We start from the raw sequence: 13,987 nt of genomic DNA, 5'->3' as shown, positions 1-13,987 counted from the left end.
GAACAGTCCAAATTTGCGGGCTCGAATCTGTTGGAACTTGCTTCCCCTCGACGACTATTAAAACTTGTTAACTAAAACATTTCCACTTCGGTCCCTGTATTTCGATTAAAACTTCACCGAGCTATTAGCCATTCAAATCAACAGAAACAAACTTCGAAGCTATTCACAGGCCTCGAGAGTGCCGGCTTATGGGAGTTACGATCTTAATTCCCTGTCGAGAAATCGCTTACATCCGATAATCACTTACTCTTCCAAGGATCTCTACAATTTGCATGATTTTCATTTTTTTTAAAAATACAGAAAACTGTCTTTCTTGGAAGAAACAGGAAGATGATAAATCATATTCTCAGATGGCGATCACGTTCGATGTTGCTGCGTTTGCCGAACAATCTTATTTCCCAGTGAAATTCTGTGACACAGAAACGGAGACAAAGCCGGGAGTAGTAGTCCATTTGTCAGAGCTCAGCTTAGACATCAGCGTGATAAAGAAGCTAACATGAATTATATGGAAACCTTTATTTTCTTTTTGTAGGCGATGGCGGCGGCGCCGGAGGAGATGCCGACTCCATGGTGGGCGGCGGCAATTCCGAGAAGAAGGTGGAATACGAGACAAATCTCTTCCTCTATAACGTACGTATTCATCCCTATCAAATGAAAATCTATCTTGATTATTACACTAGTATTTTATCGCTCTGTGAAAAAAGAAAGTGGACGAGCCCTGTCAATGTAACTATCGAACTTGATGCAGGATCAATCAATTCTAAGATGTAGTAAATAAAGAATGAAAAAGATGCATTGAGAAGTGGAGTAAAATTGTGAAAGATATATCTACGACGATTGTGTCCTGGCGGGTTCGTTGCGTGGATAATAGACGAGCCGCGGAGAAAGTTGAACGGATAAGAAAACTGGGACGACGGAGGCTCAGGCTCTCCCTTTCTTAAAAGAAGGGTCCTTCATTAAAACGCGAAAGTAAGAGGAAGGATGGTGAAAGGGGTTGAATTCTCTGAAGTGTGCAATTCGCTTAATTGTCGTTCAACGAACAAGCAAGCCGCGAATGGATTCTTCTGCGGTTGTACATCTTTTTCTTTTTCTTTTTTTTTTTTTTTATTGTTTGAAACATCGTTACTCGTCCACGATTTTCCCCTTTTGTTCCACGAGATCGTTTTCCCCGAGCGTCCACGTGTTTCTCTTATTTTCTTTGGATTGCCTTTGAGCTTCTTACCGAGCCGTTTCTATCAATTATAATGTTTTCTTAAGCACAGTGAACTGAAAATGATACATCAGAAAAAATGATCAAGTCATACACACTAAAGTTATTTATGAGAAATTGGTGATTAGTCAAGAATCCCTTTTACCACTTTTCCGTCTCGTTTCGTCGACAAAGAGAAAGAAACAGGGATACAGGGAAAATCAACGACGATAAGGAGGAGGAAGAGGAGGTTGCTTTGGTCGGAGATAATTTCGACAGAGGCCTTCTAGTTCCAAGAAGAGAAACGGATAATTGGATATCCAGGAATCGAGGTCGAAGCCAAACCGCGTTTCGGTCTGCGAGGAACCGAAAGAGCACGTTAATTAACGGTCTATAAGGGCCACGATTCGAGCCAGCTTTCTGCGTCACTCTGGATCACCCTTTTTTTTCCTCCTTTTCTCGCAATCTTTCTATGCCAGAATACAATCGTTGCGTAAGATTGCATCTAAAGAAATAGTCGGAAATTTAGAAAATGAAATTAAAATTAAAATTAGCTACGCGGCATGACATTCGAGAATTACTGCTTTTATGCAGGAGGATTAGCTACTTCATTCTTTCGTATAAAGTGAGAAGAAACACTAACATTTTAATAAGAGATCATTTTATAACACAAAGAAACTAATTACTCTACGTTTAATGAATAGATCGTCGAGTGGAAGTTCTTCCAGTTTTCCTCGCAGCTGCGATATTTTGCTAAATCGAGGTTCAGTTTTCACGTAACCCGGGAAACGTGATTTCAGGATCGCGTTTCGCTTAATTATCTCTCGCAGATCACGCAATTATCTAGACGGCGGTTAGCGTTAGCAACACGCCACGATTCTTTCCTTTCGAGAATAGCGTAAGGCGACGCGTCGTCTCGTTAATTAATTAATTAACCGCTCGCGTTGATTAATCTTCAAGTAACGCGATCGTCCGTTCAATTAAAGCCATCCTTCGATTTATTCGCTTTTCTCTTGCCGTTGTATCGGTATCGAGTTTCCTTTTATACCGAATATTTACAGTCTGCCAGTTTCCTTTAATTGCTTCTCCGGTTTTCTTTCCCTTAAAGAAGACGGAAACGAGGATACAATAAATAATAATCTTTATTGAATAGAAAATCCTATAAGCAACTATGGCATGAGATATTTTCTATACTTTCAGGAAGAGATGGAAGTCCGGCCTCGTATTTCCACCTTGCTCAACAGTCTATCAGACTACAGCAACACTATCCCAGCCGCGACTGACCCGGACAGCAAGCCGCCACCCGCCCCGGGTGGTGCACGGATGGGCACACTGATCGGTGTGTTCCTTCCTTGCATCCAGAACATCTTCGGTGTAATCCTATTCATCCGTTTGACTTGGGTGGTTGGTACAGCTGGTGCTGTTCAGGGTTTCTTCATTGTGCTCTGTTGCTGCTGTGTGGTAAGTACTGACCATACTTGCCAACGAGTAATAATCGTGCCAAACGTGACGAAAAATACTTCGTTCTACGTAGACTATGTTGACGGCTATCAGTATGAGCGCCATCGCGACCAACGGCGTGGTGCCTGCCGGGGGGTCCTACTTCATGATATCCAGAAGTTTGGGCCCGGAGTTCGGTGGTGCCGTGGGGATGCTCTTTTACACGGGCACCACCTTGGCTGCCGCTATGTACATCATCGGTGCCGTTGAAATCGTCCTGGTGAGCTTTCAGACCTCCTTTCAATAATTACGAACACAAGTTTCCTCAGGATGTAATCAAAAAATTTCTGTTTCAGACTTACATGGCACCCTCGCTCAGTATATTCGGAGACTTCACCAAGGATCCGAGTATCATGTACAACAATTTCAGGGTGTACGGCACGTGTCTACTGGTGGTGATGGGCACCATCGTGTTCATCGGCGTAAAATTCGTCAACAAGTTCGCCACCGTTGCTCTCGCCTGTGTCATCTTCTCAATCATTGCCGTCTACGTGGGTCTGTTTCGTAACTTCTATGGAAACGACTCCCTTAAGTTCGTAGTTACCTTTATACTATCTTAATAATGTTACCAGTGTCCACAGAACGTTGGGTTAACACGATTCATCGATTGTTCCAGGATGTGTATTCTGGGTAAAAGATTGCTGAAAGACATCAACGTGTTAACGGACTGTAATAAGAATACCAGCGGTGTTTTGCATCAGATCTACTGTGGAAACAGCACCAAATGCGACCCTTATTACATGGAGAATAATGCGACCATTGTTAATGGTATTCGTGGGCTAGCCAGTGGTGTATTCTTGGGTAGGCTGCATACAATGATCCTCAGACGTGTTAACAAGTGAAAGTCTCGCTAAATATACTGATTCTGATATGTGCAGAAAACATATGGGACAGTTTTCAAGAGGAAGGACAACTGATTGCTTATGGACAGGATCCAAAGGACATTGACGTGATGTCAGGGAGTACCTACAATCAGATCCAGGTTGATCTTACCACCACCTTTACCATTCTCATCGGTATATTCTTCCCTTCCGTCACAGGTAAGCTACTCATTCAACGCCCAAATTGATCAGTCAAAAATGAATAGAAATGAAATTCTAAATACACGATCTTACCCGTTGATTACAGGTATCATGGCTGGCTCCAATAGATCAGGTGACCTGGCAGATGCCCAGAAATCCATCCCAATCGGTACCATCTGCGCTATCTTGACAACTTCAACGGTGTATCTGTCCTGTGTTCTACTGTTCGCTGGTACAGTCGACAATCTCTTGTTGCGAGACAAGTTTGGTCAGAGTATCGGTGGGAAACTGGTGGTGGCGAACATGGCATGGCCGAATCAGTGGGTGATCCTGATCGGTTCCTTCCTGTCCACCCTGGGCGCGGGTCTCCAATCGTTAACAGGAGCTCCGCGTTTGCTTCAAGCTATCGCCAAGGACAGTATCATCCCTTTCTTAGCACCATTTGCTACCAGCTCAAGTCGTGGCGAACCTACGAGGGCTCTGGTATTGACAGTCCTCATCTGCCAGTGCGGTATCCTGCTCGGCAACGTTGACTACCTGGCTCCCTTGTTGTCCATGTTCTTCCTGATGTGCTACGGCTTCGTTAACCTGGCCTGCGCCCTACAAACTCTCCTCAGGACACCCAACTGGCGACCCAGGTTCAAGTACTACCATTGGAGCCTCTCGTTCCTCGGTCTGTCCCTCTGTATCGCCATCATGTTCATGACCAGTTGGTACTACGCGCTGTTAGCCATGGGGATGGCCAGCTGTATTTACAAATACATCGAGTACCACGGAGCCGAGAAGGAATGGGGCGACGGTATCCGTGGTCTGGCTCTGTCAGCCGCTCGCTACTCGCTTCTGCGGCTGGAAGAAGGTCCACCCCACACAAAGAACTGGAGACCACAAATCCTGGTCCTGGCTAAACTGACCGATGATCTAGTGCCCAAGTATCGCAAGCTGTTCGCGTTCGCCAGTCAACTGAAGGCTGGCAAGGGTCTGACGATCGCTGTCAGCTGCATCGAAGGAGACTACATTCAGAACACTGGCAAGACTATAGCTGCGAAGGTGAATCTACGCAAGACGATCGTAGAAGAGAAGGTGAAGGGATTCGTCGACGTACTGGTGGCTAGGGACATCATTGACGGTCTGAGTTCGTTGGTTCAGACCACAGGACTGGGCGGAATGAAACCCAACACGGTGATCCTTGGCTGGCCTTACCGCTGGAAGCAATCGCAAGAAGGACTCGCAACATGGAGACCATTCCTCCAGACTGTCAGAGCAGTTGCAGCCGCTAGGATGGCTCTGTTGGTGCCCAAAGGAATCAACTTCTTCCCGGATTCAACGGAGAAAGTGGTTGGAAACATCGATGTCTGGTGGATCGTACACGACGGTGGTCTTCTGATGCTGTTGCCCTTCCTACTGAAACAACATCGCACGTGGAAGAACTGCAAGATGAGGATCTTCACAGTAGCCCAAATGGAGGACAATTCTATTCAAATGAAGAAGGATCTGAAGAAGTTCTTGTATGATTTGAGGATCGAGGCTGAGGTGGAAATCGTAGAGATGGTAAGTTAATTTTAATAGACTCGTGTAATTTGTAAATTATTAATTTCACCATGGAGATCATCGATGGGAAACATTTTTATAGAGACATTCGATGGTTAAATCCTTTTTTTTTTCAAAAGTGATCGATGGAAGAATATTAACAAAGTCCGTCGTTCGAAGGAATTGAAATGAATTTTACACGATTTTAATTTGGTAAAAATTAATTTATTTTAATAATTTACACTTTACAGATGGATTCCGATATATCCGCCTACACGTACGAACGGACCCTGATGATGGAGCAGAGGAACCAGATGCTAAGGGAGCTGCGGTTGAACAAGAGGGAGACACTTGGAGTGGTAAGTGACGGAATCGCGAAGACGAGAAACACCTGTAAAAGAAAATGCGAATATGTATATGTAGTACAATATATGTTTAATAATTGTAATATGAAAACTGCTACGTCGATACTGATCGGTATGTGTCTGTTTGTTGCGTGCTCGTCACGGATAAGGTGCAGTCATTGGTGGACTTCAACGAGGTACCCGCTGAAGAAAATTTACCTCTGGTTTGTCAGACAATCCCCGGAGTTCCTTCGTCTGTTTGTTCCTCTCTATCGGTGTCATCGACACGCGCGTTCCACGATCCTCGAATTTTTTCCATCTCTCTGGTTTTTCTTTTCTTTTCTCTTTTTCTTCCGTAACAACGCATCTCGTTTGCCAATCCATTACACTGACGAACTCGCACGCGTTAATCGAATCGAGTAACTCATCCTGTCGTCAAACTTCTCCGACTCTTGGAGATGACGCGGGAATCGTCATTCCAGAACACTCACGATTCCTTTCTTTTTTAACGACAGCTAAAACAAACAAACAAAAAAAAAAAAAATACATTTACCCTGCGATCGTTGACCTCCACTAGTTTTGCTTTCTCGCTCTCATGAACAATTATCCCTGAAAACTCATGACCGGATCCAGTTTCAGCTTGATTGGCACGTTCATTACGAATGCTTACGTAGCGATCGTTCAGTTTAGTCAGATCATAGAGTGCTTTGACGCTAGAGTTAGTCGTCTTTCGACATACCTAACTGTCTCCTGCTGTTCGGGATCATAGTGGTCCGATACAGCTCACTGACGCTCTTCGTCCTGATACAGGTGCAGGCGATCGTGGACCATCACCACAACGTGGACGCGAAGATCCCGACCAAGGTGAGATTCCAGGAGCCTGGTAGCCAGAATCCGAATGCGATCGACGAGGCCCAGGAGAAATTGGTGAATGAAAACGAGACAGGTAAAGAGACGGAGGCTGGAGAAGGAAACGAGGCCACGGAGGAAACCAAAGAGGGTAACGACGAAGAGACAAAGCTGATCAGCGGCTCCCCGAAACAGGAGAACAAAGAGAACACGGAAAAGGAAGAGAAGGAGAACGAGGAGAAAAATGCAGAGAACCCAGACGCAAAGAAACCTCCCATTACGCCGTAAGTGATGGAGACATAGGGTCACTTTTCATATTGTTATAATATTTTTATCAAAATCATATTTTTTTTATTATTACCAGTGACGAAGGCGACGTGAGACGTATGCACACCTCCGTAAAACTGAACGAAGTGATCGTGAAGAAGAGCAAAAACGCTCAGTTAGTCATTCTCAATCTACCTGGACCACCAAGGGACACTAAAATAGAACGCGAATCAAACTGTATCCTTTCTAATCAACGACTTAATTATTATTTTCATAATGTTCTTTGATGTTTCTGTAATTTCCTTGACTAATGGAATCACAGACATGGAATATCTCGAGGTTCTCACCATGGGATTGGAAAGAGTGCTGATGGTACGAGGATGCGGACGGGAGGTGATCACCATCTACTCGTGAACTAGACCAAGAGGAATGGAAGTAATCACCTCGCATAAACAGAAATCTAGTTTACTTCTGAAAGACCTAAACGACTTCACCCTAAGGAACACGTTGCTCTTGTGCCATTGTCTGAGCAGTCACTTGCGTTACGCGTTGTGAACACGGTATACAAGACACACACATTACACACGTAAACTTACATGTACATAGACACACACCGTTTACCAGAATGATTACGGACATCGATTGACGACGCTGTTTCGCGGACTGGGTCGACGATCGAGAAATGCTCGTAGGCTAGTAACTAAAGCTGACCCTCGAGAAGGCCAAAAGTGACATGCCAAAGGATAAGTTCCCTTCGAATGAATTTCACGCGTAAACTAGGATACGTAGCATCTATCTTATTTACACTCGTCCCTTTTTCTCGAAGAGACATCCAAACAAATTGTGGAGTTTTATCGGTTGATCATCCGCGTCGGGGGTTCGGCAGACAGCCTAGCACAGAGGACTGTACACAGAGAGCATACTTTTCGAGCTTGTCACTTCAAATCAAGTACTCGAAGAGCCTTGGTTCGAGCGGAGCGTATTCTCCGATGCAGCGGCAGAGTTTCGATCTGAGGGACGAGGAAGCGGGATAATCGAGAGGGTCGACAAAGATGGAACACCGACACGTCCACCTCCCCGAAATTAAGAAAAAAAAAAAAAAAAAAAGAAATTCTACTCCGATCATGAGATAATTATACTACTGTGTACTCCACACCTCCCGTTCGAAACTGAAATCAAAATTTTTTGGTCCGAGGCTAAGATCGAAGCATCTACGAAACCACTGCCAGAATACTTTCTAAATGCTTCGCGTTTAACCAAAGACGCGAGAGGCTCATTTTTCTACACGCATTGTCGTTATAGAGTGTATAATTAGGTATGTATAATTCTACTGCTTATAGGGTGAACTTAGGGTAGCCTAGGATAGCGCGCTGAAAACATGCGCGGCGGAAGTTGGGCGGCGAACGTTGGCAGCGCGAACGATTTTATGTGGACGCAGGAATTCTCGCAGCTACTATCACTGTGAGATAAGAGGATAACTAATATTTCCCTGTTTAAGTGCTCGTGCTACTTACGAAAACTTTCCAAGCTAAACGACGTGATTCATATGAAAAGTATGTTACTGCCAAAATTCTTGAAACTCGTTAATTAGAATTTGCCCGCGGCGAATATACGACGGACAACTGTAAACGAAAAGATTTCTGACTTTGGATGTGCTAGAAAAAAAAAAGAAAAGAAAAAGAGAACATAATATAGTCCTAAGATATATTACTTGAAATTACTAATTTATATTAAACTACATCGATCTAACATCAGGATCTCATAGCAATACAAATTCTTAATCTACTTTAACGAAGTCGTATTACACAAAAATAAAAAAAATCCCTTAAAATTATAAAACCGCGTCACTGCATTGCTGAGAAACATAGAACTACTACTATTACTACATACTACTACTATGATTACGATTCTAACACTAAATGTACTAAGGAAAGTATACTAATTCGCGTCACTGTTACATCGATATAACGTGAAGGACTAGCAATAGTAGAACTAACGTAGGTCTCGAATTTCTTAATGTATTACAAAATACTCTATCGCGAAAGTCTTGAAATTACTATAAACTATAGGTCGCAGATTAATTAGGTACTAGAATGTCCAATATCTCGACGAGGTAAAGTGGACTTTTAACTAATATAAATGCTAGCAGCGATGCTAACATCGGTACGCACAGAACATCGATATGCAAGAAAATCTATCGTTCATCGTTTTATATATATATATATACACACATATATATGTACAACATTCCACCATTTAAAAAAAAAAGAAAAAAAAAGAAAAAAAAAGATTCTCTCGACATTGCGTCCCCATAAAGGTTCGAGCCATAGCGTTCCTTCCAACTAGCGCCGCGATGGCGAACGGAAGATACACGATGACTTAATCGCACGCATCTCCTTCAGGACTGAAGTTCGTTTTTTTTCCACTATATTTCTCAACTTCTTGCGCGTCGAAATCTTCGTTTAGGTTCGCGTTTATACTGTCCAAGGCCTACCGGCCCGATTCACCGCTCTAACACGCCTCTGCGTAAAAGGGAACAGGCGCACGATCAATGTACTTAAAAATGTGCACGCGCAAGCGTACCACGGCTGCCTCAACCTGTTAACCGCATTAGCAAAGAATCGTTTTCCCTTCTGTTAACTTCGTTACGTCCTCGACAAATGCAAATACATGAATCTGTCTTGGTCTCTAGATAGCATACACAGTATTATCCATTGAACGTGTTGATCGTGTTGGCCGGTTAACAGGTTGACTAAGCGTTTCACAGGAGGGAACACGGTGAACGGCGAACTAAAATACATACGTGAGATTTTCGCGAGGATCCCTTAACCGATTCTTCATCAAAGAATATAGCGTGTAGCATTGTAATCGGTTGCATTTAAGTGTCGTGTGCATGTCACGTTTCATTCACGGCTTCGAAACTCTTCGGCCGTGGCTCATCTCTTAGATAGGCACTATCTAATACGTATATATATACATATATATATACACATACTTATATATATATACAGGACGGATAGTTTCTCTATGTAAAGAGGGAACGTCGAGAATCGGCGAACAGAGAAAGAATTGGTCCTTTTTAAAGGGAAGATTAATCAGCTAGCACCGGGTCGCTTAATCGTACTCGTCGATGTACACTGTGTCTACTTAATCGAAGCCCGCGAACGGACTACCGGATGAAATTTATCGAAAATGGAAAAGAGTCGAGCAATCGCGAACCGGTACGTCTGTATCCACTGGGTAAATTGCACCCTCGTTCTTCTTCGATTTACGGTCTTGATTATATACAGGGTGATTCGAGGATAGGATTTTAACTTCCAATCTCAAATGATTTCAAAGTACTTATAAAAGTGGATGGATAGATTTCGATCATATTATTTAAATTATAAAACTTAGTTAACGTACTTAATGCTTCGTGAATCTTGATCAGTGTTTCGAAACATCCTGTATATAATTAAGGTTTGTCATCTTAAACGAGTTCGAAATTCGGGAGTAATTTTTATGAAGTCTCTTTATCTACCTCATCGTCAGCGCACGTGAAAGAGGCGAAATTAGAGAAATGATCCAGAAAGCAATACGAAGAGAAGCGGAAGAATCTAAGAAACCGAATGTTATATGAAACCGACCTCGTACAAGCGTGCAGGGTTCGCGGGATGCTCCCTCTGTCTCTGTCTATCGTCCACGATGTTGCGACATGTACTTTCTAATTTTAATACGTTACTCACTTGTCGATTACCATATATTTTATGTGTACTTGCCTATCTGATAGGCATCGGCACCGCATAGTTTATACAAGACATGTTGACTATGAGAAAAGTTTATCGCGAGAGAAAAAGTAAAAGAAAGAGCAGTAGTCGAGGAGAAGGATAAAAAAAGATGAGAGAAGAAAATGATTACAGATAGAATGCTAAATGTGTTGTACATAAATAAATAGTAGAATTTAAGGATCCAGTCAGGTAGAGAAAGAAGGGATAATCCTAAGGGGCAAACAAAATATTCAGGAACGAAAGTGGTGGAAAGAAAGTGAAGAGAAACATCTTTTTCATAGATCAAACAGTATTGCAGTGTAATTCCGCTGCCGCTTTAATATTTTACTATGTCGTGTTTACTTGAACAAAAAAATTGCACAATTGACCGTATGGACACACATACACACACGTTACGTAAGTGTAAAGGAAGAGATAAAGAGAAAAATTAAGATTTTAGAGAAAAAAAAAAAAAACTGGTATACAACTGCGAGCTTGGCAATTGTCATCGGGGGTTTATTATCGTGTGTCGTTTGCGATCCGACCCGTTGTGAACGGGCATTCGCGTCTGATTTAAATCACCTTCTTAGGCTGTGAGATGCAAGCTAAGCCAGCAGAGAAACTTGCTCGAGACCTCAATCATATGTGTCAAATCAAGCGTCAGATATTATGCGTATTATACATACATACATACATAACATACTTAAAAAAAAAAAGAACCTTATATCTCGTTAACACCGAATCTAGCCTTCTTAACCGGGATCTATGCTCGCTCATGGCGACACCACATAGTTTTCTTCTCCTCAAACACACGCATACATAAACGTACACATATACCTTTTAGCGTTCGAGTTACAAAGTGGGAAAGAAATTAACAAAAAAAAAAAACCAGTAAAAAAGAAAGAAAGAGAAGAGATAAGGAAAGAATGAAGAGAAAGGTAGATTCTCGTTCAAGGGATGAAAGTTAAGGTTCGACGTTGAAGAGAAAGAGCGAGAAGAGATGATGGGTTACGAAACGAATATATGTATATATAGATATGCACATATACGGATTCTATATATATGTGTATATATGTATATGTATATAAAGAAAAAACAAATATAAGATATATTTGTAGATACGAACATCTTAGCCATCTGATTAGCGTATGTAATAGAGTCAATACTGTGAAGATTACCTATAACTTTACCCCTATACCCTTTTAGATGATAGACGATGATGATAAATACTTGTAATTAACTTATGGAAGATGAAGTATATCGAATGAAGAAACTATACTACGATCAAATCGATTAAATAAATAAACGACATACACCTATACGACCAGACTTGTTTTACGGTATTTCTTGCAGATTATTCTTTGAATTATTTTAAGTTAACGCGCATTATGATTATGTAAATGAATTTATATAAATCTTAAGATAAAAATTAAGAGAAGTTATTTGTTTTATATGTTTGAAGAATCGTTTATGAACTTCACTACTCCTCTCATTTCTTAAGGAATAGGTATTTTATTTTCCTTCCCAAGATTATTTCTTTCTTAATTTCTACCTCTTGTTTTCTGCTGTATAAATTGTCTTAACAATTATAAGTTTTAAAAAGTGCATTTGAAAAATTAAGATTGATAAACCCCTCAACGATAGATGGCGCAAATTCTACAAGTCTACCAACCTCAAAAGCTAAAATATAGAAGGCATCATTGCACTCGACTGCTTAAGGTGATGCAAGCGTCGAAAACTTTACCGACAGTCCCTAGAAAAATCCCTAGACGCGAGTTTTCAAATTACGTCCTCATTTCTAAACAGAATGTAAAAAAATTTGAGGGACGTGTTCAGAAGGTTCTAAAGAATATTTGTCCGGTCCTTATATTATCCAAATCGTCAAAAACTTATAAAATATTGAAATTGCTGTCTGTCAACGGTCAAGAAAATGGCGGATCGGACTCACCTGCATTGATTTATTCGTAATATAAACATTTCTGTGAATCGTATGTCCAAATAGGGACCAGACTGATATTCTTTGGGTCGGATAGAATAAAACGAGTACCCAAGGGATGATGTACAAGTCTCCAGATAGAAGTAATTTGAAAACTACGATTTCGTTGATTGTTCACTCGCGAAAGACGTCAACAAGGTAAAACAGACCAGAAATTTAGTTTCTCGTTCATTCTGTAGGGCGCAGTTCGTTCGTTTGATTAATAAACAATTGTAAAATTAAAAATAATAATTAAATAGTTTTTAATAAAATAATTAAACAAAATTTTGCAATATATCCACGCGGAAATGTAAAGAAATAAACAATTTAAATAGATATAACAATAATTTGATTAATAAACAATTGTAAAATATAAAATAATAATTAAACAAATATTAACAAATATCAGATAGAAATAATTAAATCTGCGGAACCGGTGAAGCGGAACGTCACGCTTGATTGCGCGCGCCGCGCGCCGGTACATGCGCGACCCGTACAGAGGTCAAATCTAATCAGTCTTATCGCGACCGCCAAAGGATACGGATGGATCTGTCAAACATACACCGGTACGGGTTGATACCATGGATATTCGTGCATGGATTTATCAGTGTATTACCACAAGTGTTACTGTGTTTGCCTATAGTGTTTCCTATAGTGTTTCCCATGTGTTTTGGAATATTTATACGGATATATTAGTTCGTTTTATGGTGTGGAACTCCATGTACTTGCATGTGCTTTATTGTGTTTTATGTTGTGGTACCCCATGTACCTGCAGGTGCTTTATTGTGTTTTATGGTGTGGTTCCCTATGTGCTTTGGCATATTTTTACGGATTTATTAGTGGGTTTTATGGAGTGGTACCCTATGTGTTTTGGCATATTTATACGGATTCATTAGTGGGTTTTATGGAGTAGTACCCTATGTGTGTTGGCATATTTATACGGATTTATTAGTGGGTTTTATGGAGTAGTACCCTATGTGTTTTAGTATATTTATACGAATTTATTAGTAGGCTTTATGGAGTGGAACCCTATGTGTTTTGCTACAATTTTGCAAATATTTTATGGTGTTCTATGGTTTTGATCTTCATGTGTTTTGGGATGTATTTATTTGCATGTGTTTTACCGTATTTTATGATGTAGTTATTCCTATATAGTTTTGCATGAATATTTTTAAATTATAGTATGTATTAGCATATTAACTACAACAAATTGAGAGAAAACATATATCGTTCAAGAATCGTGATTTTTATGCTTCCAGATGAGTGCTTTGGCCAGTGGGGGTACCGTTTCTTTGACGAGCCAACAGTCGAGCTATGAATTAATCTAATAATAAGATGCGTGGCGAGTGCAGTGGTGCAAGTCAACGATCGGTGAGTCGCATGCTTTAAAGTTCCTCCGGTTCCCATCATGTCGTAGGACGAATGGTCCGTAGCGACACGGGAATTGGTTGTAATTTTTATTTTTTGAGCGAGCATAGTGACCCACGAATATCACTGTATTATTTTATACAATGATAATCGTGTAAATTGCTTTTTTGTGTATTTTATGCCTTAGCTTAGGATAGGGT

General features: G+C 41.0%; 1 protein-coding gene and 1 long non-coding RNA gene across 7 annotated transcripts in view; one reads left to right on the top strand and one right to left on the bottom strand.

Annotated features, from left to right (window-relative positions):
* kcc (solute carrier family 12 member kcc) overlaps positions 1-7,809 on the top strand; it is a 65,606-nt gene extending 57,797 nt beyond the window's left edge. For 4 of the 6 annotated variants that reach the window (XM_034321776.2, XM_034321782.2, XM_076691272.1 and 1 more), the window contains 12 exons: positions 533-630; positions 2,390-2,650; positions 2,724-2,909; positions 2,986-3,221; positions 3,306-3,490; positions 3,568-3,729; positions 3,818-5,259; positions 5,490-5,597; positions 5,753-5,806; positions 6,393-6,715; positions 6,796-6,935; positions 7,021-7,809. In XM_034321776.2, the coding sequence (XP_034177667.1) occupies positions 533-630; positions 2,390-2,650; positions 2,724-2,909; positions 2,986-3,221; positions 3,306-3,490; positions 3,568-3,729; positions 3,818-5,259; positions 5,490-5,597; positions 5,753-5,806; positions 6,393-6,715; positions 6,796-6,935; positions 7,021-7,112 (3,287 nt within the window). In that variant the 3' untranslated portion in view covers positions 7,113-7,809. The remainder of the gene's footprint in view (positions 1-532; positions 631-2,389; positions 2,651-2,723; positions 2,910-2,985; positions 3,222-3,305; positions 3,491-3,567; positions 3,730-3,817; positions 5,260-5,489; positions 5,598-5,752; positions 5,807-6,392; positions 6,716-6,795; positions 6,936-7,020) is intronic. The other 2 variants (XM_034321777.2, XM_034321778.2) reach the window with 2 other exon arrangements.
* Positions 5,497-12,583, bottom strand: LOC143305939 (uncharacterized). The gene is made up of 3 exons (XR_013063185.1): positions 12,393-12,583; positions 5,802-6,097; positions 5,497-5,629 (listed from the first exon to the last, which is right to left on the bottom strand). It is a non-coding gene; the product is annotated as an uncharacterized LOC143305939 (long non-coding RNA).
* Between the last annotated feature and the right edge of the window lie 1,404 nt (positions 12,584-13,987).

The sequence above is a fragment of the Osmia lignaria genome, chromosome 12 (assembly GCF_051020975.1).
Source record: "Osmia lignaria lignaria isolate PbOS001 chromosome 12, iyOsmLign1, whole genome shotgun sequence".
Classification (NCBI taxonomy): domain Eukaryota; kingdom Metazoa; phylum Arthropoda; class Insecta; order Hymenoptera; family Megachilidae; genus Osmia; species Osmia lignaria.
The sequence above is the reverse complement of the archived record's forward strand: the minus strand, read 5'-3'. Positions and strand labels throughout refer to the sequence as shown.